Raw genomic sequence first — 26,122 nt, 5'->3', positions numbered from 1 at the left:
GTGTGTGTGTGCGCGTGCGCATGCCCTGCTCAGCATAGTTCATAGCTTCTCTGAGTTATTCAAGCCCCTTCGCCACGGCAAGGCAGTGATCCATGAAGGGGATGTATGGAAGTGAGAGCTGGACCATAAAGAAGGCTGATCGCTGAAGAATTGATGCTTTTGAATTATGGTGCTGGAGGAGACTCTTGAGAGTCCCATGGACTGCAAGAAGATCAAACCTCTCCATTCTGAAGGAAATCAGCCCTGAGTGCTCACTGGAAGGACAGATCCTGAAGCTGAGGCTCCAATACTGTGGCCACCTCATGACTCCCTGGAAAAGACCCTGATGTTGGGAAAGATGGAGGGCACGAGGACAAGGGGATGACAGAGGACGAGATGGCTGGACAGTGTTCTCGAAGCTACCAGCATGAGTTTGACCAAACTGCGGGAGGCAGTGAAAGACAGGAGTGCCGGGCGTGCTCTGGTCCATGGGGTCACGAAGAGTCGGACACGACTAAACGACTAAACAACAACAGTGTGCGTGCGTGCACACACACAGAGACCCATTCAAGCAGTGCCTGGAAATTTGTTCTGTGACTTTAAAACTACTGATTATGCAAGAGCTGCAGCCACACAGCTTCATCTTCCCGTTCCTTTCCAGCCCAGTTGTCTGATCTCTCCTTCAGCTGCTGTGCTGCGCACCTGAAGTTTGGCTCGCTACAGCAGGCAGGAAGGTGACGAGGATGAAAAGATCACGACTGCCATAAACTTGTCACAAAGGACGCCTTCTATCCGCTAAGTCGCAGTTGGTGGCCAGCTGCAGACATTGCCCCATACTGGTTTTAACTAATGGATTCCAGCTAAATGAAACTGACTTTCACCAACTGGGAAGTTGGTTTTGTAAACCCGTTTACATACAACTGCATCCGGCTGCCAGAAAGAATTTCAAGGACCTGCAAGTCCCTTTTCTGAAGTCTTGTCCGTCTGGCGACTAACACTGAAGATGGAGGATGAAGATGGGTACATGGCTATAGACCCAGCCACCCGGGACGCGTACCCAAGACCACCTCTCAAGGAAACCAAAGGTACTTGACTTTGAAATGTCCACCCTTTTTCTTTAAGGAGAGCAGCCGCTGTGACTAAAAAAGGAAGTTTCTTAAGAGGAAGCCTGTAGGTTTGATTTGGAAGGAGTTTGCAGTGAACTTTGTGCGTGTGGCTTTTTTTTCTTCTTCTTCTTCAACAGAATCATTAAAATCAGGTGTGTTTTAGTGTGCAGTTGTCCACAGAATATGGAGTTGCGGACATAAGTTATGCAGCCGGAAAGCTGATAATGTGCAATTTGAAAATGTGAGCAGGGGATTAGACACAATAGATATATGTGTCTATTAAGCACTTAAGAGACAGGCAATGTCAGGGACAGATTTTATAATGATAGAATGTGCTCAGTTTCTGTACTTAAACTGTCCAAACCATATTAAAAACTTCTTTTTTTTGCCAGAACTTCTTCTACCTCACCTTCATTTCTGGGTGGGGCATGTTTCATTGCATCCTTAAACACCAAATACCCTTAAAAAGTACCACTTTTTTGTTCCAGCTAGTTACTGCATTAAGGCAAATAGATAAATGAATCATTGCTGTGATAGATATGAACAACTGGCTCCTCTGGCCCTATTGATACAGGGAGTGAGCACGGAGCAAATAATAATAATAATAATAATAATAATAATAATAATAATAATAATAATAATTTTATTTATATCCCGCCCTCCCCAGCCAAAGCCAGGCTCAGAGTGGCTAACAACAATAAAATTAACACATAAAAGCATGATTTGAACTCCTTTCTTTTTAGTGTGTGGTGTATGACGGGGAATGTGTGCAATTAAAATAATAGACCTCTTTGCACTAGATGTGCTTGTGACATTTTCTGAGGACAGCTTCCTTTCCTCTACTCGGAAATTGTAACCCCAACTTGGCTGAAACTATTCATGGCTAGGTTCCATGGAATGGAACAAACCAGCTCGCCGACACTTCTGCCTGTTCCATGCCTTACACAGACGGGAATTTTCCCTTTCACTCCAAACCACTGTTAATTAACCTGAGTAAACGTTTTGGATACTAACTGCCTGGAGCATGTAGAATTTCCAGATGATGTTCTCACTGAATTGTGCCTGATCACCTGGATTACCACAGTGATTGTTACCACATGAAAGTATATTACTATGGTAATGACAGCTCAGGAAGCAAATACAAATTAACAGGCACACAGGAAACCAGACCCAATTCAAAACACAAAAGACTCCGTAAATATAACCTTGATTTCATGAGCGTTAGCAACAGAGCTGAAATGAAAAGCTGAGGAAATTTCAAGGTTTTACAAGATTTCAGGATTCAGTTCATTATTTTTTTTTAAAAAAAGATTTTTCGGTTATGATATTGAAAATCTGATGGTACTGGAGGGTTCTTTTAAATTGTTAATAGGATAGATCTGGGTCTTGATGTGATATGCTTTTTTAAGAATTTGGGTTCAATATATTTATTTGTTTTATTTATTTATTCAACTTAGACACTGCCCTATACCCAGAGGTCTCAGGGCAGTTCACAACAAGACCACAACATATAAAATCAAGCCGAAAGCAATAACCCAATAACCCCCCCCCCCCAAAAAAGCCACATTCTAAAAGGGTGTTTGATGTCAATAAGATCAACCAAAGGCCTGGTTAAAAAGGAACGTTTTTGCCTGGTGCCTAAGGGTATGTAATGAAGGCACTAGGTGAACTTCCCTGGGGAGAGGATTCCACAGACGGGGAGCCACCACAAAGAAGGCCCGTTCTCATGTTGCCACCCTCTGGACCTCTCGAGAAGGAGGGCCTCAGAAGATGATCTCAGGGTCCGTGTAGGTTCATATGGAAAGAGGTGGTCTTGAGCCAGTTAAGTTTTTATAGGTCAAAACCAGCACTTTGAATTGAGCCCGGAAACTAATTGGTAGCCAGTGCAGTCAGGCCAGGATTGGTGTAATATGCTTGAACCATCTTGCTCTGGTGAGCAAACTGGCCGCTGAATTCTGCACTGCCTGAAGTTTCTGAACTGTCTTCAGAGGCAGCCCTATGTATAACACATTGCAGTAATCTAACCTTGAGGTTACCAGAACATAGACAACAGTAGTTAGGCTATCCCTGTCCAGATAGGGGCATAGCTGGGCCACCATCCGAAGCTGAAGGAAGACACTCCAGGCCACTGAGGCCACCTGAGCCTCGAGCAATATAAGAGGATCCAGGAGTACCCCTAGGCTACGAACCTTGCTCCTTCAGAGGAAGTGTAACCCCCTCAAAAGCAGGTGACCTCCCAGCCATCTGGTCTAGGGAACCACTCATGATAGGATTGGAGAGGTCAGAAAGCCATAGTATGAAGAAGAAGAAGAAGAAGAAGAAGAAGAAGAAGAAGAAGAAGAAGAAGAAGAAGAGTAGTTTGGATTTGATATCCCGCCTTTCACTCCCTTTTAAGGAGTCTCAAAGCGGCTAACATTCTCCTTTCCCTTCCTCCCCCACAACAAACACTCTGTGAGGTGAGTGGGGCTGAGAGACTTCAGAGAAGTGTGACTGGCCCAAGGTCACCCAGCAGCTGCATGTGGAGGAGCGGAGACGCGAACCCGGTTCCCCTGATTACGAGACTACCGCTCTTAACCACTGGCTGAGTCCCAATAGCATCTTGGGATTGAAATGTTCAGAGTTTACCATCTCTGGTACGTACGATTTTAGAAAGCTCAATAACATTTGAGCCTCTGAGACACAAAAAGGAAGCCAGTCTAATTTCAACTATTATTCAAGAGCAAATACTTGCACACCTGCAGCTGCTCGAGATACACTTAGATACATATCCCTACATTTAAATTTTTTAAATCCTCATTGATGTCAGCTAAACACATGGAATTCCGCTTCCATGTGTGGATCTCTATTGCTGGTTTAGCGGTATGTGGTCTTCCACAGAGCGATGAAGTCATTGGATTCCTCTGTGGTCTTGGCTGCCACTTAGTACCAGGCTCAGTAACAGCAGCAGTGAACACTCAACAGTGTGGGGGGAAGGGAGCAGCCAGTGGTCTTCACCACGTACTTTTAATTCCACAGATCCATCCTCCAATCTTCTCTGGTGGAAAATTGGTCTCGGCGTTTCATTGGCAGGAATTGTTGCTTTGACACTGGCTTTGATCATCCTCACTCTTCCAGGTAAGTAATCCCTGTTCCGATCATCCTGGTTTGTAAGAGGGCTTCCTCATGCCATTGATACTGTTGCTTCCGTGCAATAAATAAGGCAGACTTCCTATTCATTTGCTGGAGAGGAATCAAGCATTTGCTCCTTTGGTCCTCTTGCAGGCATATTGCATATTTGTCCAGTCTCCCTTGCAGAACAGTTTCCGTCTGCAGTGCTTTCTGCCCTTTCTTTTTGTAGGGAAAAGCCTAGATGGTTTCAGATGCCAGGAAGCAGAGTATTATTCATATTGGGGTGGGTGCGTGGGTGCTTCTATTCCATCTGCCAACCCCGCAGTCCACCTGCTGTTCCTTTTGTCCCCTCCCTTTGGAGCAGGCTGTTTCACCAGCCCAAATTCCACCATGGCCAAAGGTCTGAAATGATGGGAGTTGTGGTCCAGAAGCATATGGAAAGCAACAGATTGGGGAAGGATGTTCTGGAGGGAAGAACCTGGCCAATGTTATCCGCTTCCTGCAACCAGAAAGGATGTCATAAACTTTCCACTTACTCCTTATACAATGTTTTGTTGTTGGTTTTTTTTGTTATAATGTAGATGTTTTAGTGTAGGCCACTTTGGTAGCCAATATTGACTGAAAGGCAAGACAGATTAATATCCTTAATAAAGAAATAATTGCGAGCCAAGGCCCCAGGCTTGTAGTTCCCTCAGATAATAAACACATGGACACAATTATTTTAGGTTAATGGGATAAATTAGGCCACAGCTTTATAGGATACAGATGTGAGCGGTTTGGCTTAGGCTTGGGTGACCCCTGGCTATATATTGACTCTTGCCCGTCTGCAGGGAGTCACACTAAGGGTGAACCACCAGTAGTGGGAGCCCTATGACATACATAAAATTGGGCATCCCATGGGGTCCCCATTGGGGTCGTGCCATGGCCCTAGCCCATGCCCAGGCTTTGGACAGGAACCACGCCCCCTGGATCCCTTTAACAGGATACTCTTATTGAAGAGGGGCATGCAGAGGCTACAACCCCCCCTCCCTGAAACAAAGGCTTACCCAATGCCTAACCTTAAAAAGGTGTGACGATTGCTACAAGGTAGGCGAAAGCCAAATGGCTAGTGCCATTTAGACAGCCGGGAGCGTGGCAGTGAGGTGAGTCAGAATGACGTGGGCGGCATCCCTCTGCCCCCCCAGCAGGGTCACTAAAGGTCCTGGATGTGGGGCTGCAACAGCGCCCACCGCAGAAAGTGAGCAGACCTCTAAAATAGCAATATTTTGCTGCTAAGGAAATGAGGCCCTTTCCATTTGCCCAGATGTGATCTGTATAGAGATATAAGCAACTCACAAGAGCTATTGGCAAACTTCATTTTGCTGAACTGAAAGTCTAACAGGAAGTAGGAAGCAAAAAATAAAAATAAAAAAGCTAAGTAGGGCAAGATTGGGACTGTACTTTGTGCAAAGACAGCATGCCTATTTCTTGGGGTTGGTTGATTGGTTTTTTTGTCCTGTTGTCCTTAATTGCTATCAGTTCTCTAATGTCTTCCACGTCTTCCAAGCTTCCCAAGGCTCTGCTCAAAGAAGCCAGGTGACCTTGCCACATCCAGTGATCTACTCAGCACAACAATGTGACTACCCAAACAGCAGTGCGCTGGAACGTCTCTCCAAACTCCCAAGATACGATTCATGCAAAGACGCTTTTGCCTCCTGTATGCGTAAGTACGGTAGTTCTGTGGTGGGTGGGTGCGAATCAGATGCAGGAGTCCTTTGATTCAAAAACACAAACATGAATCACACTTCTTCTTCACGCTGTGAAATTCATTGCCCTGAGATGCGGCGATATCGGCCACTAGCTCAGATGTGCAAAATCTTAGAGCAGCTTTCCCTATCTTTGTGCCCTCCATATAGGCAAGTTGTTAAAACAGCAGTGTTGAATAAAGCGAAAAACTGGGTATGTTGTGGGAATGTTCAGGGTGGCAGGAGAGGATATATTGTTTATTAATATCCTTCCTAACTTGTGTTACCAAGTTTCTTTACTTAGCAGAGTGCATTCTCCTTTACATAGCAGAAAACTAGATGCAAACTTTTATGAGTTTCTTAAGACAATACGCAATTCAATCCGGCTTGTCCAGCTAGAGTGGTGCTTCAGGTTAAGAACAGTTTCAGGTTAAGTACGGACCTCCGGAACGAATTAAGTACTTAACCCGAGGTATCACTGTAATCTGCCTGGAAAATTGTGGGCTTCTGGCATTGTTCATTGGGTTTCCACTGCTGCAACAACATACTTAAAGGAGCAGAATGTCTCTCCAGGGAGAACAAGGGACTCAGCTACATTAATTAAAGGGGGGCATTATAAATGTGTTATAACACTGACACCAGATGGCTCTGTACAGCTCGATCCTTCGGCAATGTGATTTTGCATTATGAGTTTTACAATGCGTTTTCCTGAATATATATATATATATTATTTGTCTAGATCCAGCCAACCTTGGCCTGTAAAAATGTTAGCCCAAGCCACATGAATGTTTGTTTATAATTTTATGTTCTTCAGTGAGCTCAGTTTGATCCAAAACCTCATGATCTCCTTAACCTTTTCACATCTTCAAGGAACTAATGACTCATAGGACAACTGGGGGTTGAGCAAGATGGAAGTTGCAGCAAGAGCTGAATTTGCCACCGACTTATTCTGAAAATTCTTCTGTCATCATTAGCATATGATGGCAGCTTCCTGAATCTCCCCTTAATCATAATAAGGCAAAACGCTGTTTTAAAAACAAACAAACAAACCCACTAAACTTTTAATATCAAACTTTGAAAATTCAGATTAACATGTTGAAAATCTTCCATATTTGACATTCCTAGAAAGGGACAGCTCAGTCCGTAGATCATGCAACTCTTAATCTCAGGGTTGTGAGTTTGAACCCCATGTTGAGCAAAAGAACCCTGCATTGCAGGGGGTTGGACTGGATGACCTTTATGGCCCCTTGGAACTCAATGATTCTATGAAAGTTCAATTTCAACCTTGTTGGTTTTCCTTCTTTTACACGCAGGTGAACCTTCTGACATCTGCATACAAGTGCCAAAGACCCCCATCACTGCAGCAGTCAATGAAACGGCATTCATCCCTGTTGATGTCCAAGTCCCAAAGACTGACTGGGATTTTGTTGAAATCCAATGGCATCACATCAAAGGAGCGGAGGAAGACTTCATTCTGAAACTTAACATGAGGTCGTGCAGCCTAACCAGCAACCCGCAGAAGTGGTGGCAGCGTTATTGCCACCTCTTTTATGAGGCGTTGCCGAAACATCGGAGGAGAGTGTCAGTCATGACGAACGCTTGGCTGGTCATCTGCAATGTGCAACCGGAAGATTCGGGGAGATACCAAATCACAGTGATATCCAACAACATGAAAGATGCATGTAGCTTTGTGAATCTTTCAGTGACTGGAGGTAAGAGGAGGAAGAGAGGTGTATGGAGGTTCAGTACACTTCTGCACAGACCTGGGCCTGCAAAACACAGCACAAAACCATCCTGGGTGAGCCCAGAATTAAGCGGCAAAACCTTTTTCTGGTTTGCACCTTTTCAGTCTCCAGGGTGGAGGAAGGGTCTTTGAGTTCTTTACCACGTGGAGGTGGAAGGGAGAGAACCCTGAGCACAGAAATGGAGCATTACCAAGAGATTGAAATTGTGCTAGCTTTCTATGTGTTTACATGAGGAAGCATTTGACTGTGCCAAACCCCATCTCCAGCTTGGCATAACAGAATCTGAAATGCATAAACTGGTTCTTGGAGGCAGGGAGCAGGAAACCTCTATGCCAGAAAACAATCAAGAAGAAGAGTTTGGATTTGATATCCAGCTTTATCACTACCCTAAGGAGTCTCAAAGGGACGCGGGTGGCGCTGTGGGTAAAAGCCTCAGCGCCTAGGGCTTGCCGATCGAAAGGTCAGCAGTTTGAATCCCCGCGGCGGGGTGCGCTCCCGTTGTTCGGTCCCAACGCCTGCCAACCTAGCAGTTCGAAAGCACTCTCGGGTGCAAGTAGATAAATAGGGACTGCTTACTAGCGGGAAGGTAAACGGCGTTTCCGTGTGCAGCTCTGGCTCGCCAGAGCAGCGATGTCACGCTGGCCACGTGACCCGGAAGTGTCTCCGGACAGCGCTGGCCCCCGGCCTCTTTGAGTGAGATGGGCGCACAACCCTAGAGTCTGTCAAGACTGGCCCGTACGGGCAGGGGTACCTTTACCTTTACCTTTAAGGAGTCTCAAAGTGGCTAACATTCTCCTTTCCTTTCCTCCCCCACAACAAACACTCTGTGAGGTGAGTGGGGCTGTGAGACTTCAGAGAAGTGTGACTGGCCCAAGGTCACCCAGCAGCTGCATGTGGAGGAGCAGAGACGCGAACCCGGTTCACCAGATTACAAGTCCACCGCTCTTAACCACTACACCACACTAGCATTCTCAAGGTGCACAAACATAACACGTTTACACATCTGCGTAACAGATAGGCAGGGGACAGACTTTTTGTCCTAGTGGTCTATGGTGCAATGTGAAATCTGTTTTGCATCTTACGGGGTATAATGTTCATAACATATTGCTTTCTGTGCACCTTCAGAACAAATCTGTAGAATATGTTAGTTCTGGCCTACAGATGATGTGATCAAATGTACCATGTTTGGTATTTGTAAACCCTATAAATAAGGCTTTCCCCCCCGTTGTGGCCTACATAGAGTCCAGGCACAGATCTCATGAATTGAGGGCATGTAGCCTTGAATAAGATCTGGCAGGTTTAACAAAGTATAAAATGCAGTACTGGAGTGCCATCTGGAATGGAATTGGTCTTTGGGGAGCTTTGAGGAAGCCATTTTGCATTTCTTTTCCTCTAGAAAAGTGAATATATAGAAGGCACTGAACATATCTACTGCCAGTTCTTCCAGGTTCAATTGAAGAAATTCGAATCTGAAGGTTGATCTCTTGTTCTTGCATGTTCAAATTAGGGTTCAGCTGAAAATGCACCATATTCATAGACGGCAAACGGGGCTATCTCCTTTCTCGTGATCTTTGCAGGGAGACCTTGCAAGCTTTACTTCCCATCAGCATTGCCCTCACTCTAAATGGACTTCATGACAGTGCCATGTAACATATGAGATTGGGCAGTGTGATGAAATTTGAAGCCAAATCAGAGTGAGGACAATCATTCCAACACCATATGGGAGGGAGGAATCATAGAATCATAGAGTTGGAAGAGACCACAAGGGCCATCGAGTCCAACCCCCTGCCAAGCAGGAAACACCATTCTGGAAGAATGGCTCTGAGCAGGAATGGGAAAGGGTACTTGCACATCTGCCTGAAACATCTGGAGCAACTTTATCTTCAGTCAGATCATTGATCCATTTAGCTCAGCTTTGTCTACACTGACTAGATAACATCTGTCTGAAATCCTGGAGATCTGCTGCCCTTCAGTGTAGATAATACTGAACTAGATGGATCAATATCCTCCTCTGCTATGCCCCTTAGACTCTGAGTGATGCTGTCCATGTTTTTTCTTTTTGCCTTTCAAATATGTTAGGAGATGGTGAAGGAAGCAGGCATCCATCACAGTAATTGAAGAATGTCAGGAGGATTTCTCCAGCAGTTGTTGGGATAGGTAAGTGACTATACTTAGGGAAGCTTCTGGAGTTTTATGCTTGTTTACTTGTCTGTTTTTTCACCTTTTAAATTCCAGATCCTACAGTGCATTTATTATATTTCAAACCTGAAACTAAAAACAAAACAAACAAAAATACAGCTAGAAGCTCAAGCAGTCCAGTCCACAACACCATATAAACTGAAGAATAAGTGATTTAAGTTTTCTTGAATTCATTGGGATAAATTCACTAATGCCATGCCAGACTTCACATTACCCAACCTTCACATCAGGCAACCTTTACAATCCAGCTTGTGCACCAAAAAAACCCCACATTCCTGGAATCCATTGTGTTAGACCCTTTCTGATGACCCAGTTTCTCAGGACTGGACTCAAACATCAATGTGTTTGTTTCTGTATGGCGAAGCGAATCTGCTTGTTTGATGTAGCCCTAAATGCAGGGTATTTAGAAATCTATCACTGTAATGCATAGGATTGTTGCAGAAAGACTTTCTTCCAGTTTATCACTCCATTCAAAGAGCAAATTGGGGGGAGAACATTGAATGGTAAAAATTTGCACCATTCAGCCCCCCTCCCACACTCATAACCGTATGATTCAGGTGGTCATCACGAGGAGGCAACTCATCTTATATCCCCTTTGATAACTACACTTGTCTGATAGTTAAGATAGATTTTGTTCTTGTGCAATAGTTCTGTTCTTTGTTCTCTTCCATAGCAAAAGAGGTAGCAGATGGATCGACAGAACTAGATGGAACTTTATATCAAGCCAAACTAGACACAGTAAAATGACGATGACAACAACGCATGAATTCCTTTTCTCCAGCAGTCGTTCTCAGAATTTGCCATAAATGACCATTTTTGCACGTCATGGGTGGGAGAGATTGAAGCCAGTGTGTACTAGTAACTGAATTGGCCTTTGATCATGTAGAGTGGAATTCAAGCACCATCAGCTTTGAGTGCCTAAGTCCCTATCTCTCAGCCTCAACTGTAAAACAGGAGTAACAGTAAATCATCCCCATCATAAGTTATCAGTTTGTGAGAGCAACGCACAACAAAAACACTTAAATCTGGGACTGGCTGGTGGCTGAATATTGGACACCTGGCAACCACATGTATGCTGCCTTGTGTTTGAGGACAGAAACAAGGTGGGGCATAAATGGAATAATTGCATTTAAAATAAATTGAATGCATAACTTTGCACACTAGTAGCCATTTCGAAATTGCAGTCACACTATTATACAAAGGTCCCTATCCCAAACCATTACTTATGTTCCTTCTGCAAAAAGTGTAGTTATTTGAAAATGTTTCATTTGTGTTGCTCATAAGTCTGTTGCCTCAGCATACTAACTAAGGCTGCAATTCTACACCCACCTATCCAGAATTAAATCCCATTCAGCTAATTGGGAATTTTTTCCCCTGAGCAGACATGTATAGGATGGGGCTGTAATTGTACAAGCTATCAGGAAGGTCCAAGTGAAATTTTAGCCTCATCCATTACTTACTAGATGTCCTTTGGTGGACCTCTGTCAGCCTCAACCTTGCACATGTAAGAAGATACTGCTAGCCTATCATACGTGGCTGTTATAAGGATTACTGTAAGGGTAAAGGTACCCCTGCCTGTACGGGCCAGTCTTAGAATCATAGAATCATAGAATCATAGAGTTGGAAGAGACCACAAGGGTCATCGAGTCCAACCCCCTGCCAAGCAGGAAACACCATCAGAGCACTCCTGACATATGGTTGTCAAGCCTCTGCTTAAAGACCTCCAAAGAAGGAGACTCCACCACACTCCTTGGCAGCAAATTCCACTGTCGAACAGCTCTTACTGTCAGGAAGTTCTTCCTAATGTTTAGGTGGAATCTTCTTTCTTGTAGTTTGTATCCATTGCTCCGTGTCCGCTTCTCTGGAGCAGCAGAAAACAACCTTTCTCCCTCCTCTATGTGACATCCTTTTATATATTTGAACATGGCTATCATATCACCCCTTAACCTCCTCTTCTCCAGGCTAAACATGCCCAGCTCCCTTAGCCGATCCTCATAAGGCATTGTTTCCAGGCCTTTGACCATTTTGGTTGCCCTCCTCTGTACACGTTCTAGTTTGTCAGTGTCCTTCTTGAACTGTGGTGCCCAGAACTGGACACAGTACTCCAGGTGAGGTCTGACCAGAGCAGAATACAGTGGCACTATAACTTCCCTTGATCTAGATGCTATACTCCTATTGATGCAGCCCAGAATTGCATTGGCTTTTTTAGCTGCCGCGTCACACTGTTGGCTCATGTTAAGTTTGTGGTCAACCAAGACTCCTAGATCCTTTTCACATGTACTGCTCTCAAGCCAGGTGTCACCCATCTTGTATTTGTGCCTCTCATTTTTTTTGCCCAAGTGCAATACTTTACATTTCTCCCTGTTAAAATTCATCTTGTTTGTTTTGGCCCAGTTCTCTAATCTGTCAAGGTCGTTTTGAAGTGTGATCCTGTCTTCTGGGGTGTTAGCCACCCCTCCCAGTTTGGTGTCATCTGCAAATTTGATCAGGATGCCCTTGAGTCCATCATCCAAGTCGTTGATAAAGATGTTGAATAAGACCGGGCCCAAGACAGAACCCTGTGGCACCCCACTAGTCACTCTTCTCCAGGATGAAGAGGAACCATTGATGAGCACCCTTTGGGTCCGGTCAGTCAGCCAGTTACAAATCCACTGAGTGGTAGCATAGTCAAGACCGCATTTTACCAGCTTCTTTACAAGAATATCATGGGGCACCTTGTCAAATGCCTTGCTGAAATCAAGGTAGACTACATCCACTGCGTTCCCTTCATCTACCAGGCTTGTAATTCTGTCAAAAAATGAGATCAGGTTCGTCTGACATGACTTATTTTTCAGAAATCCATGCTGACTATTGGTGATCACAGCATTCCTTTCTAGGTGCTCACAGATTGTTCGCTTAATGATCTGCTCCAGAATCTTCCCTGGTATTGATGTTAGACTGACTGGGCGGTAATTATTTGGGTCCTCTCTTTTCCCCTTTTTGAAAATAGGGACAACATTTGCCCTCCTCCAGTCTGCCGGGACTTCGCCTGTTCTCCAGGAATTCTCAAAGATGACTGCCAGTGGTTCTGAGATCACATCTGCCAGTTCTTTTAATACTCTTGGATGCAGTTCATCTGGCCCTGGAGACTTGAATACATCTAAACTAGCCAAGTATTCTTGTACTATCTCCTTAGTTATTCTGGGCTGTGTTTCCTCTGCTGAATCATTTCCTCCAAATTCTTCAGGTCGGGCATTGTTTTCTTTATCGGAGAAGACTGAGGCAAAGAAGGCATTGAGGAGTTCAGCCCTTTCTGTGTCCCCTGTTTGCATTTCACCATCTTCTCCTCTGAGTGACCCCACTGTTTCTTTGTTCTTCCTTTTGCTACGAACATACCCATAGAAGCCTTTTTTGTTGCTTTTAACCTCTCTAGCAAGCCTGAGTTCATTCTGTGCTTTAGCTTTTCTGACTTTGTGTCTACACGTGCTGGCTATTTGTTTGAATTCCTCTTTGGTGGTTTCCCCCCTTTTCCATTTTTTGTACACATCCTTTTTTAATCTTAACTCAGTTAAAAGTTCTTTAGATAGCCACCCTGGCTTCTTTAGGCACCTTCCATGTTTCCGTCTCATTGGTATTGCCTGAAGTTGTGCTTTTACTATCTCCCTCTTAACAAACTCCCAGCCATCATGAACTCCCTTCCCTTTTAGTATTACTGTCCATGGGATCTCACCCAGCACTTCCCTAAGTTTTATGAAGTCGGCTTTCTTAAAGTCAAGAAATTGAGTCCTAGTATGCTTGGCTGCTCCTTTCCGTTGTATAGTAAACTTCAGAAGAGCATGATCACTTGCGCCTAATGATCCTTCCACTTCTACCCCATTAACCAGGTCATCGACATTGGTTAGGACCAGATCTAAAATGGCTGTTCCTCTTGTTGCTTCTCCCACTTTCTGGACAATGAAGTTGTCTGCAAGGCCAGTGAGGAATCTGTTTGACCTTATGCTCTTGGCTGAGTTTGACATCCAACAAATATCCGGGTAATTGAAGTCCCCCATTACTACTATCTCCCTTCCTTTTGCATGCTTGGCCATCTGTTCCAGGAAGGCATCATCTATGTCCTCCGTTTGGCTTGGGGATCTATAGTAAACTCCCACAATGAGGTCACTGTTATTCTTCTCTCCCTTAATTTTGACCCAAATGCTCTCACTTTGGCTTTGAGGTTCTAAATCTTGGATCTCTTCACAGGTATACACATCCCTGACATATAACGCCACTCCTCCTCCTTTCTTGTCTGGTCTGTTTCTCTGAAATAGATTGTATCCCTCCATTTTTACATTCCAATCGTGGGACTTATCCCACCAGGTTTCAGTGATGCCTATTATGTCATATTTAGTTTGCTGTACCAAGAGCTCAAGCTCATCTTGTTTATTTCCCATGCTTTGTGCATTAGTGTACAGACATTGAAGTCCATTAGTCGTTCCCCCGTGTCTCTTATTTAAGGATTTTTTCCTCCCACCACTAGGTCTGCTTGCTGTTTGCTCCATTTGGTCTATGACATTTGGATGATCATCTTCATCAATTAATGGACTCCTACCTTCAGGAGCACTGTCTCCCTCCCCCACATTAGTCAGTTTAAAGCCCTCCTGATGAGGTTTCTTAGTTTTTTGGCAAAAACATTCCTCCCAACCGTTGTGAGGTGCAGCCCATCGCTTGCCAGAAGTCCATCCTCAAGAAACTGCAGTCCGTGATCTAAGAATCCAAACCGTTCCTGTTTACACCATTTGCGAAGCCAGCTGTTTACTTCCACTATTTTCCTCTCTCTCCCTGGGCCACGTCGTTCAACTGGGAGGACAGATGAGATGACGATTTGTGCATTTAATTGCTTCAATTTCCTGCCCAGAGCCTCGTAGTCTCTTTTGATCTTCTGGAGGCTATTGCTTGCAGTGTCATTGGTTCCCACATGAACCAAGAGGAAGGGGTATTTGTCAGTGGGTTTTATGATTCCCTGCAGTCGTTCAGTTACATCTTGGATCTTAGCCCCGGGGAGACAGCACACTTCCCGAGACATCTTGTCAGGCCCACAGATCACTGCTTCTGTTCCCCTCAGTAGGGAATCCCCTATCACCACTACACGCCTTCTCTTAGGTTTGGTCAGGGTTCTTCCGTGAGCGGTCCGTTCCAAGGTCGCCTGCACATTCCCTGAGGACTGACTTTGCTGCTCATCTTCATATACGTGATCGACTGTAATGAGGGAGAGATCCTCAAATGGAGTCTGCTCTTCGTCTTCCATGCTAGGGGAGAGGACCTCAAAGCGATTGTGTATTTCTAGACAATCAGAGCGAACCCTGGGCCTCCTACTTCTTTGAGTCACGTTTCTCCACATATCGGGCTCCTGTGTTGGTGAACTAGCCTCCTTCTCAGGGGAGTCCCTTGTCTCCTCCTTGGTGGAGACGGTGTGCTCTGTTGCTTCCAAGAAGAGCTCCAGCTCTCTAATTCTTTGGAGCGTAGCTACACGTTCCTCCAGTTGCTGGACTTTGTCTTTTAGGAGGGCAATCAACATGCAATTGCTGCACGTAAAGCTGCCTGCAACCTTTGGCAAGATGGCAAACATTGCGCAGGAACCGCAGGCGACTGCAGCTGTTCCCTCCCCCTCCATCTTGAGAATGTGTCGTTGGGCTTGAGACTAGCTCCCCTAAATCTAAAAGATGGTTCAAACTGCCAGGGAAAGCAGCTAATCAGCCACAAGAATCACACACACAAGAAACCCCCTTTTTTTTTTTGACAGACTCTAGGGTTGTGCGCCCATCTCACTCAAAGAGGCCAAGGGCCAGCGCTGTCCGGAGACACTTCCGGGTCACGTGGCCAGCGTGACATCGCTGCTCTGGCGAGCCAGAGCCACAGACGGAAACGCCGTTTACCTTCCCGCTAGTAAGCGGTCCCTATTTATCTACTTGCACCCAGGGGTGCTTTCGAACTGCTAGGTTGGCAGGCGCTGGGACCGAACAGCGGGAGCGCACCCCGCCGCGGGGATTCGAACCGCCGACCTTTCGATCGGCAAGCCCTAGGCTTTAATCCACAGCGCCACCGCGTCCTTTAAATTCTGAAATTTAACCTTTTGATTTTTAAAACACTTCACATAACACTAAGGAATGGCTAACATCAACCAAGGTGTATAAACCAACAACAAACCATGGCTTACAAATACACCTTGTTCTTGGTTAATAATTCATTTTGTTGGCCAGGTTCAGATTACAAACCATGGTTTAGCATTAAGTATGAACCAGGCCTGTCTTGCCTCCAATTAGGTGATCAAGTGCCCTTAGCTCCTTGCCATGTGCAGTTAGTCTATTGCAGGCTTCCTCAAACTCGGCCCTCCAGATGTTGTGAGACTACAATTCCCATCATCCCTGACGACTGGTCCTGCTAGCTAGGGATCATGGGAGTTGTAGGCCAAAAACATCTGGAGGGCCGAGTTTGAGGAAGCCTGGTCTATTGCCATCTTCTCTTATGGATCTTCAGATCAGTACCAGGTACCGGGCACTAAAAGTAGGGCTTTTGCCATGAGGAGCTCTTGTCAGTGATTATATATATCACCTTATTCAGATCTATGTACAGAAGCCTTTTGCTACATACAGTGGTACCTCAGGTTAAGTACTTAATTCGTCCCGGGGGTCTGTTCTTAACCTGAAACTGTTCTTAACCTGAAGCACCATTTTAGCTAATGGGGCCTCCCGCTGCCGCTGCGCCGCTGGAGCACAATTTCTGTTCTCATCCTGAAGCAAAGTTCTTAACCTGAAGCACTATTTCTGGGTTAGCGGAGTCTGTAACCTGAAGCATATGTAACCTGAGGTACCACTGTACTTACTGATCACTTTTTTGCTAGACCAGAAAAAAATTGAGTTCTGTTTTTTATTGTTCAAATTGCACCTAAGGCCCAGATTGATCAAAGGCTCAAACTACATTTCCTTAAATGCAACATTTCCTCCCCACATAACTTTTTGCTTTTATACAGTGGTACCTCGGGTTAAGAACGTAATTCGTTCTGGAGGTCCATTCTTAACCTGAAACGGTTCTTAACCCGAGGTACCACTTTAGCTAACGAGGCCTCCCGCTGCTGCCGCCGCGCCACCGCCACGAGCGATTTCTGTTCTCATCCTGAAGCAAAGTTCTTAACCCGAGGTACTATTTCTGGGTTAGCGGAGTCTGTAACCTGAAGCGTCTCTAACCTGAGGCACCACTGTAATTTAAAACATAAGGTGATTGTTCTCAGCATTTTCCTGCCCTTCCTGTTCTTTGCTGGCTGCTGATTATAGGGGGTTTAGAAGGGTAATGGCATACCTTTCAAGTGTCCCTATTTTCCCAGGATATTCAGGGAATTACAGAAGCCATCCCAGCTTCTGATTTGACCCCAGAATGTCCTGTTGCCCCCCTTCCATTGCTGCCACTGCTGCCAAGCTTGGGTAGGAGGAATAGCGTTTGAAGTGGAACCCCCATGAAGTGGAACCTTCATGCGTGGGGGAGACAGTTCCCCACCCAAGTGGAAATGGCAGACATGTGCAACGCTCTTGCTCAGTGGTGTAGCGTGGGGGGTGCAGGGGGGGCCGGTCGCACTGGGCGCAACATCTGGGGGGGGGGGCGCGCTCGTACTCGCAGCTCTCTGCCCCTACCTGGCTCACTCACTCTCTCTCACTGCAGTGCTGGCTGTGCAAATCTGATCCGAGCCGCCGGGTCGCCGCCCACTGTGGAGGGGAGGGTGCCAGGCATGCGGTGCGGTGCGGAGAGAGAGCGAGGGACTATCTGGGGGAGGGACAGTGCAGCGGGGGGCGCAAATTACTTGCCTTGCCCTGGGTTAGGGGGCGCAAATTACTTGCCTTGCCCCGGGTGCTGACAACCCACGCTACGCCACTGCTTTTGCTAGCCCCTCTCTGCCGCCACCAAAGCCACCGCCACTGTAATGCTTTATGAATTTATCCTTATATTTTTGTATGTGTAGCATTTCTTTTTTGTAAGCATGCCCTGCCTTGGTTTTATTTACATGTTCCTGTATGAAATGAAAGAGAAAAATTATTCTACTCTGGTTACGTTTATATAATACACACAGGCCACGAGACAAATTTAAATCTTCAGCTGCATGTGCTTAACTGTCCTGTTGAAATTAAAGAGAGTTGTGCCACAGTCCTTAGCATAAGCAGAACTATTTTTAAAGAAAAAGGGGTGCTGGAACACACCATGAACGCTTGTTCTCTTAGAATAGCAATGTTGCCCACCTGAGAGGTGCCAGAACTGAGTTCCGGCAAGTTCCAGCTGGGGGAAAAAGCCCTGGGCATGTCTCAAGAATGTGCTCTATGTGGGGCTACCTTTGAAGGTGACCCAGAAACAACTAATCCATAATGCAGCTGCTAGACTGGTGACTGGGAGTGGCTGCCGAGACCATATAACACCAGTCCTAAAGACCTACATTGGCTTCCAGTACATTTCCGAGCACAATTCAAAGAGTTGGTGCTGACCTTTAAAGCCCTAAACGGCCTCAGCCCAGTATACCTGAAGGAGCGTCTCCACCCCCATCACTCAGCCCGCACACTGAGGTCCAGCTCTGAGGGCCTTCTGGCGGTTCCCTCACTGCGTGAAGTGAGGTTACAGGGAACCAGGCAGAGGAACTTATCAGTAGTGGCACCTGCCCTGTGGAACACCCTTCCATCAGATGTCAAGGACTTTTAGAAGACATCTGAAGGCAGCCCTGTTTAGGGAAGTTTGGAATACTTGATGTTTTATCGTGTTTTTAATATTCTGTTGGGAGCTGCCCAGAGTGGCTGGGGAAACCCAACCAGAGGGGTGGGGTATAAATAAATAAATGGTAGTGGTGGTGTCTTGAAGCAGATAGTGAGATCTGGAAAAGAGTGGGAGGAGCTCAGAGAGCTAGAGTATCCCAGAGTGGGCTTCAGGGTGCAGGTGGCAAATTCCAGACAAGAGATCTCAGATTCCAGGGACAGGCATAGCAGCCTAGGACATCTGGATAACAGTGGGATAACAGGGGAGTGTTCCACTGTTCTACCTTCAGATATGCCTAGTCTACCTCCTCCTGTCACCCAAAATCCTTCGCCTTTAGGGGAAGTAGCTGAGAGTAAAGTGGAGCCAGCCTCAATTCCACCTCCATCACCATGGACAGGGAAACTCCAGTGCTGGCGCATGAACATACCTCTTTTAGACACTGCAGAAGGAGGGATGCGCCATTTGCTTGCCCATTCCTGGAACACCATCCGCCTGTCATGCAAATAGCTTGGTCTGCCCCACTCTTCAAAAGGAAGGTGTGGGGAGTGTCACTTGTTGGATCAGTGTTTTGGTTTGCGCTCAGCCATGCATTTAAACTCTCATGTACCTGTTAATTTCTACACTCTGTGCTTTGCCTTACGTACCTATCTGACCTAAAAATTAAAGCCTTTGGCAGAACTGGAGTTGGAAGTTCACTTTCTTCTTCCGACAGGGAGGGTCAGGACAATCCTATAGGTGTCTAAGCAGAAGTAAGGCCTACTCAGGTTGTTTTCTGCTGCTCCAGAGAAGCGGACACGGAGCAATGGATCCAAACTACAAGAAAGAAGATTCCACCTAAACATTAGGAAGAACTTCCTGACAGTAAGAGCTGTTTGACAGTGGAATTTGCTGCCAAGGAGTGTGGTGGAGTCTCCTTCTTTGGAGGTCTTTAAGCAGAGGCTTGACAACCATATGTCAGGAGTGCTCTGATGGTGTTTCCTGCTTGGCAGGGGGTTGGACTCGATGGCCCTTGTGGTCTCTTCCAACTCTATGATTCTATGATTCATGTAAAAAAACGCTGATTCCTGGACCGTCCATGGGCCGGATTGAGAAGGCGATTGGGCCACATCTGGCCCACGGGCCTTAGGTTGCCTACCCGTGTACTACATTGTCTGGGAGTGAGTACCGCTGGACTCAAAGAGACTTGCACTTGAGTAGGCATGCACAGGGTTAAATATTATTAAGCACTTCTAGCTTTGTTGGATTCAGCCCAGAATCCATCTCCAGTCTTCTAACTCTTGTGAAATAAAGAAGTCAGTGTGGAAGAAAACACATTTAATTGTTTTTTACTCTGAGGAATTAGTTTACTGCACCACCCACAGTCTCAAAATAAGCCTCTCCAACAGAGAGTCAGGTTTGCTACCATATACAGAGCGTGTTGTTTTCCTTTCCCTTATTCTATCTAAATCCCCGAGAAACCATTTTGCCTTAAAGCACTCATGTAGTTGCACATTAAGTTTCTTTCTTTTGCAGGCATTAATTTCTTCCTAATTGCTGTCATCATCAATCTCTTTCCTACTCAAGGTAAGGGGCCTCAGCTGTTAAAAAGCAAAAAACCCACCTCCTTTGATGTTGACTTTGCTGGTAGAGATTAAGGCTGACAGCGGTTATGCACAACCCCACAGCAACACCTACATTGTTTTCCAGTGGTTCTCTCTTTCTCTCTCTCTGGGGAAGTTTGCATCTGATGATTTTCATCAAATTTGCTTGTGCTTTAAAAACCTAGAAAGTTAAATTGGCAGTTGTTGAAAAAACTGAAGGGGAAAGTGTGTGCAGTGATGCTGCATGTCAGATGAACAGCAACCAGATTAACTTTTTTAAAGCACTAAAATTCTGCTAAACTAAGGTTCTGCCCTGTGCCTTTTCTAAAAAAAACAAAACTGTAGTTCAGAGCGCAGACATCAGCAGGAGATTGCACTTCATGCCCTGAAAAACTGCTCCTGCTGATTTTTTGCATACCAAGTCTCAGGCCTTTTTCTTTGCTTTTCTGGCTCCAAGCTCTCAGTGCAGCCTTTTAAAAACAAATAAATTATTCTTTCCAAACATGAGCCTTCTGTAGCACAGAGCAAAAGTCAAATAAGCCTCGCAAATTTGGGGAGAGCACCTCGCTTGAACCCCCCCCCAGCCACTGCCCCTTCAAGTCAAGGTGAATAACACTGAAGGCCAGTCAGGATATTTAACAGAAACCTCCACAAGCACATCTCCCTCTCTCTTTCTCGTTATTAAAAAATGCAACATTAATAAATTAAACGACTGCCGATTTGCTGCTCTTTCATGATGCTCCAAATCAGCGCTATTTTTCCAGAAAAAGAGATGCCGGAACTCACCATGAACACGTCCCTTGTTTTCTTAGAACAGCAACGGTGCCCACCTGAGAGGTGCCGGAACTGAGTTCCGGCAGGTTCCGGCTGGAAAAAGCCCTGCCCAAATTCAGTAGCCTGAGGCAGCTGCCTCGCTACCTAATGGGAGAGCTGGCCCTGTTAAGCCCCAGACAGCAACATTCAGGAAAGCAACAGGAAGTTTCCCCAGAGGAAATTCTACGGACTCTCTGGGTCGGGAGTGAACTTTCAAACCAGAACCAGTGAAGGCGGTGAAGGTCCTGTGTGAGTGCCTGGAGGCGGTTGGAGGATGGATGGTGGCTAATGGATTGAAGTTGAATCCTGACAAGACAGAAGTACTGTTTTGGGGGGACAGGAGGCAGGCTGGTGTTGAGGACTCCCTGGTCCTGAATAGGGTAACTGTGTCCCTGAAGAACCAGGTGCGCAGCCTGGGAGTCATTTTGGACTCACAGCTGTCCATGGAGGCACAGGTCAAATCTGTGTCCAGGGCAGCTGTTTACCAACTCCATGTGGTACGCAGGCTGAGACCCTATCTGCCCGTGGACTGTCTCGCCAGAGTGGTGCATGCTCTGGTTATCTCCTGCTTGAACTACTGCAATGCGCTCTATGTGGAGCTACCTTTGAAGGTGACCCGGAAACTACAACTAATCCAGAATGCGGCAGCTAGACTGGTGACTGGGGGCGGCCGCCGAGACCACATAACATCGGTCTTGAAAGACCTGCATTGGCTCCCAGTACGTTTCCGAGCACAATTCAAAGTGCTGGTGTTGACCTTTAAAGCTCTAAATGGCCTCGGTCCAGTAGACCTGAAGGAGCGTCTCCACCCCCATCGTTCTGCCCGGACGCTGAGGTCCAGCGCCGAGGGCCTTCTGGAGGTTCCCTCATTGCGAGAAGCAAAGCTACAGGGAACCAGGCAGAGGGCCTTCTCGGTAGTGGCGCCCGCCCTGTGGAACGCCCTCCCATCAGATGTCAAAGCGATAAACAACTACCTGACATTCAGAAGACATCTTAAGGCAGCCCTGTTCAGGGAAGTTTTTAATGTGTGATATTTTAGTGTATTTTTGGTTTCTATGGAAGCTGCCCAGAGTGGCTGGGGAAACCCAGCCAGATGGGCGGGGTACAAATAATAAATTATTATTATTATAATGGCCCCAGTTAGGAACACAGGCAATGTTGCCAGCTCCCAGAGGAGTCTGACTGGAAAGAGATACACACAAAGCAGTAAATTATGAGGTACAGCTGGCAACCTCCCAGACAGCTACTCGGGATTCTCAGGAGCCCGTTATTTATGTATATATTTACAGCCCTTCTTCACTGAATATTTCAATCAGAGATGGCAAAAGAAAATGAATTTGGGCAGGGTGCAGCAGGGCAAAAGTATATTTCTACGTGGGCAAGTTGTGTCTCACATGTCAAGATCCCTGAAAGAAAAATAATGTTTGGGGAAGCACTTGACCTTGCTGGCACCAGCCATGATTTCAATCCTAGAGTAATGATCTTAGAATCCTAGAATTGCAGAGTTGGAAGGGACCCTAAGGGTCATCTAGTCCAACCGCCTGCAATGCAGGGATTTCAACTAAAGCATCCATGACAGATGACCAGCCAGCCTCTGCTTGAAAACCTCCAGGGAAGAAGAGTCTGCAACCTCCCGAGGTTAAATACAAAAAAATGTACAGAGAATAATGATAACAGACAATAATTACAGAATCTAGAAAAAAAACAGGTCAGATAGATGTTTTAAACCAGGCATAAGCAACCTTTGGCCCTCCAAATGTTTTGGCCTACAACTCCCATGATCCCTAGCTAACAGGACCAGTGGTCAGGGAAGATGGGAATTGTAGTCCAAAACATCTGGAGGGTCGAAGGTTGCCTATGCCTGCTTTAAACAAACCAAGAACTCTGTCATCATACCAGCATTACTAAACTGTGGTGAGAAGAACAGTGATAATCTCCAGTTTAACCAAACCGCCTCAGTCACCCCATCTCTCACCTGGGTCAGCACACTCACTGCCTCTCTTCCTCTCACATCGCTCTGCGGCACATGAGTGACTTTACACTTTTGATCCTCACTCCCAAACCCACCCAGTCTTTCACCCCAAGTGTCACAAATCGTTGCCCACAAGCACTCATATGTAAGATGGAAAGCAAAACCCTGCCAACTCATTTTCAACAGTAACAGCAGAGAGAGAGAGAATGAGAAAGAGGGTTTCTCCTTACTGATGCTGCACCAGTAGGTAAAGGTAAATGTCCCCTGGACGGTTAAGTCAAGTTGAATTTGACTATGGGGTGTGGCGCTCATCTATGTTTCAGGCCGAGGGAGCTGGCGTTTGTCCACAGACAGCTTTTCTGGGTCATGTGGCCAGCATGACTAAACCGCTACTGGTGCACGGAGGACTGTGACAAGTGCCAGAGCACACAGAAACGCCATTTACCTTCCCGCCACAGCAGTACCTATTTATCTACTTGCACTAGTGTGCTTTCGAACTGCTAGGTTGGCAGGAGCCTGGGACAGAGCAACAGGAGCTCACCCTGAGGTAGTGGAAGTCAATTACCCCCCCTGATCACATAAGCTCAAAGAGCAAACAGATCTGCTGATAATAGCATTGCAATAAAATGTATGCAGGCGAAGGCCACGAAGACACAATAATAGTTAGCAGATAGGGCTGTGCCAGCAAGATCACAGGTCCAGTCTTTCTAATATGCTAGAGCACTGTGGCAAAAAGTATCCAGTGGGTTTTTGCCAGCTATCCTTTGCAGATGTTTGGGGGGCTTTTAATTAGACCCTGTGTGTATTCTTCGTGTGTAAACCATATAAAAAGTCTCAGCGGACAACACCGGGGGATCAGACTTTGGGAAATATCCTGCTGAATCAGTTAGCTTGCACAAACTAATAAATGCTGGATTCTCTCTCCTCTCCGTCTCCTGTGTCTCATTGGCAAAATCCAGGAAGAACAGGTTTTAGACCTGCAACAACCCCAACATGCGAATTCAAACCGCTGACCTTATGATCTGCAAGCCCAAGAAGCTGGGTGGTTTAGACCACAGCGCCAAATGCGCTCCTAATAGTACTGCTGCACTAGTTGTTAGTTTATGGCCTACATATTTGTTTCATTTTTGTTTTTCTTGTGCAACTCAAGGTGGTGTGTGCAGACATCCCAAGTGTTCTCCTTTCAGACCCAGGCTTCCTTAGCATGGTTGCTCTGTCAAGTGTCCCTCAGACCACAACCTGAGGCTTGCCACAGCGGAGACAGTCTGCTCATTTTATCTCCACTTCTACTTTTCTACACCTCTGTCCTCATCATAACAATGAAAGGATGTTTCACTTCACTTCCTCCAGCTTCCCTTTTCCTGAAGCACGCAGGCCAAACAAACCCATGCGCTGGAAAGAAAGAGCTGTTTCTCAAAGTGCAGGATGGACGCTACATATACCCGCAGGAAATTGAGGCCTAGAGAGTAATCTAGGGCAGCCTCAAGTGAGACGGCAGTTGAGAGAACCAGCAACTCTAGGAAAGTTGACATGAATGAAGGACCTTTTCTTTCTCCCTGAAGAAAGAAAAAGTTCCTAATTCATGTCAAGCACGAAGTAACTTTAAAGGACTTCATTCGAGATATTACAGCATTTCTGGTGGGTTGGAAGCTACACATGGGCCTTGGGCCATTTTCAGGTGTGTCACAATGCCATGGCCTTCAGTGCCTCCTCAACCTGTTCCACTTCCTAGCCATCCCACAGCCTTTTTGTTGGAGCAATGCCAGCACCAGCAACTCCTTGGATGCTGAGGAAAGGAGGGTGGGAGCTAGAGAAGTTGGCGGAGGGTTAGGGATGGGGGGAAAGGTCTCCTTCCTCTGAAGAAAAATGTCCAGAGGAGATGTTGAATAAAACTAGGGGGAAATGTTAATATTTGATATCATCCTTATTAAGTTGTGGGTGGACATAGCAGTTGACACAGAGATTTCTCCAAGTGGTTCTTTATAGTAAGCTGGAACTGAACTGAACTGAACTGAACAGCTCAGCCGGCCTGCTTTTATAAGCAGCCGGCTGTCAACATTGTAACAACAACAACCCAGGGTTTCCTGTCTAAATTAACTAAAGTGGACCTGAGTGAAAACTATATACACAATACCCCTTGTGGCCAGGGTGAGAACTTCAATACATAACAATCATCATCAATAAATCAGCTGGAAACAGAAGAGAAGTGAGGAAAGTTGTTACAGGAGGAAGAAAGAAAGATAAAAGGACAAGGGAGGGTGGATGGAAGAAACTAGAAATTTGGGTGTGGTGGGGGAATAAGATACAAGTTAAGTGTGAAAAGAGAAGGGGGGGAGAAATTTCAGGAGACAAGTGAAAATACTTTGATAGACATGTGGGCGTAGGAAGCGAGAAATAGAAAATAAAAATCATTTTTCCATTTCAGATCCTTCTAAATCAGCAAGTTCTGCCTAAAACGGGCAGGCTGAATCACATTCCCTCCAGAGCAAATGCCTCTATTTAACCTGAGGAAAGCTGAGCTACGCATAGAACTCCTTACCACAAGGAAGATTTTGGAATTTCCAACAATGGAGTGGTGTCTGTAATTTCCATCTGGTTATGTGAAACTCAGCCTACATCCGCCGCCATTTTGTGACCAGCTCTGTCCCTGCAACGCCATTTTGTGATTGCTGGGTCTCAATCACTTTCAGTCATTTCAAGGGCCTGGGAGCAGTACGTTTGAGAATCCCTGTGTTAGTGTATAAATAACTAAAAGGCCAGGACAAGATTAGCTGGAGGGCTGCCTTGTACTTTATTCACTGGCAGATCACTGTGATCATCTACAATAGCCCTCTTGATTTCCCCCACAGATATACTGTATCTTACTCATTTAGTTTCTACATGAACTACTAAGGCTTTTAGGGTTGCAGCACTAGTCCTCTGGAACACGGCTACAACTGGTCACTTACAACTGCAGTATTTCATCATCTTATGAAAACTTTTCTGTTTCAGCAAGCATTTTTAGAGATTTGAATTTTTTTTAACATTGGTCATTTGTTCTGTATTTTATGATTTTACAATTTCATGGCGCTCTGATAATTTCACTGCACGCTGCACCATACAATTAGCAATTCATTACTATTCTTAAAAATAAAATAAAATGCAGATTTTG

General features: G+C 45.7%; 3 protein-coding genes across 4 annotated transcripts in view; 2 read left to right on the top strand and 1 right to left on the bottom strand.

Moving 5' to 3' along the window:
- LOC310670884 (C-type lectin domain family 2 member D-like) overlaps positions 1 to 26,122 on the bottom strand; it is a 291,130-nt gene that overhangs the window by 69,816 nt on the left and 195,192 nt on the right. The window lies entirely within an intron of this gene.
- Positions 117 to 26,122, top strand: part of LOC310670882 (killer cell lectin-like receptor subfamily B member 1B allele C) — a 38,840-nt gene continuing 12,834 nt past the window's right edge. The window contains exon 1 of the mRNA XM_083426709.1: positions 117 to 514. The gene's annotated coding sequence lies outside the window, so the exon portion shown is untranslated. The remainder of the gene's footprint in view (positions 515 to 26,122) is intronic.
- Positions 508 to 26,122, top strand: LOC310670857 (uncharacterized protein). 2 transcript variants are annotated; one of them, XM_083426667.1, is made up of 6 exons: positions 508 to 1,064; positions 4,101 to 4,199; positions 5,740 to 5,895; positions 7,231 to 7,629; positions 9,742 to 9,819; positions 25,397 to 26,122. In XM_083426667.1, the coding sequence occupies exons 1-5, from the start codon at positions 983 to 985 to the stop codon at positions 9,774 to 9,776; spliced, it is 771 nt and encodes a 256-aa protein (XP_083282793.1). In that variant the 5' UTR covers positions 508 to 982; the 3' UTR covers positions 9,777 to 9,819; positions 25,397 to 26,122. The 2 variants fall into 2 exon arrangements, with proteins under 2 accessions (XP_083282793.1, XP_083282792.1); XM_083426666.1 differs by lacking the exon at positions 25,397 to 26,122 and adding an exon at positions 10,535 to 11,019.

This window comes from Podarcis tiliguerta (genome assembly GCF_965153285.1).
Source record: "Podarcis tiliguerta genome assembly, chromosome: 2".
NCBI classification, from domain to species: Eukaryota; Metazoa; Chordata; class Lepidosauria; order Squamata; family Lacertidae; genus Podarcis; species Podarcis tiliguerta.
This window is presented reverse-complemented; position numbering and strand designations above follow the sequence as displayed.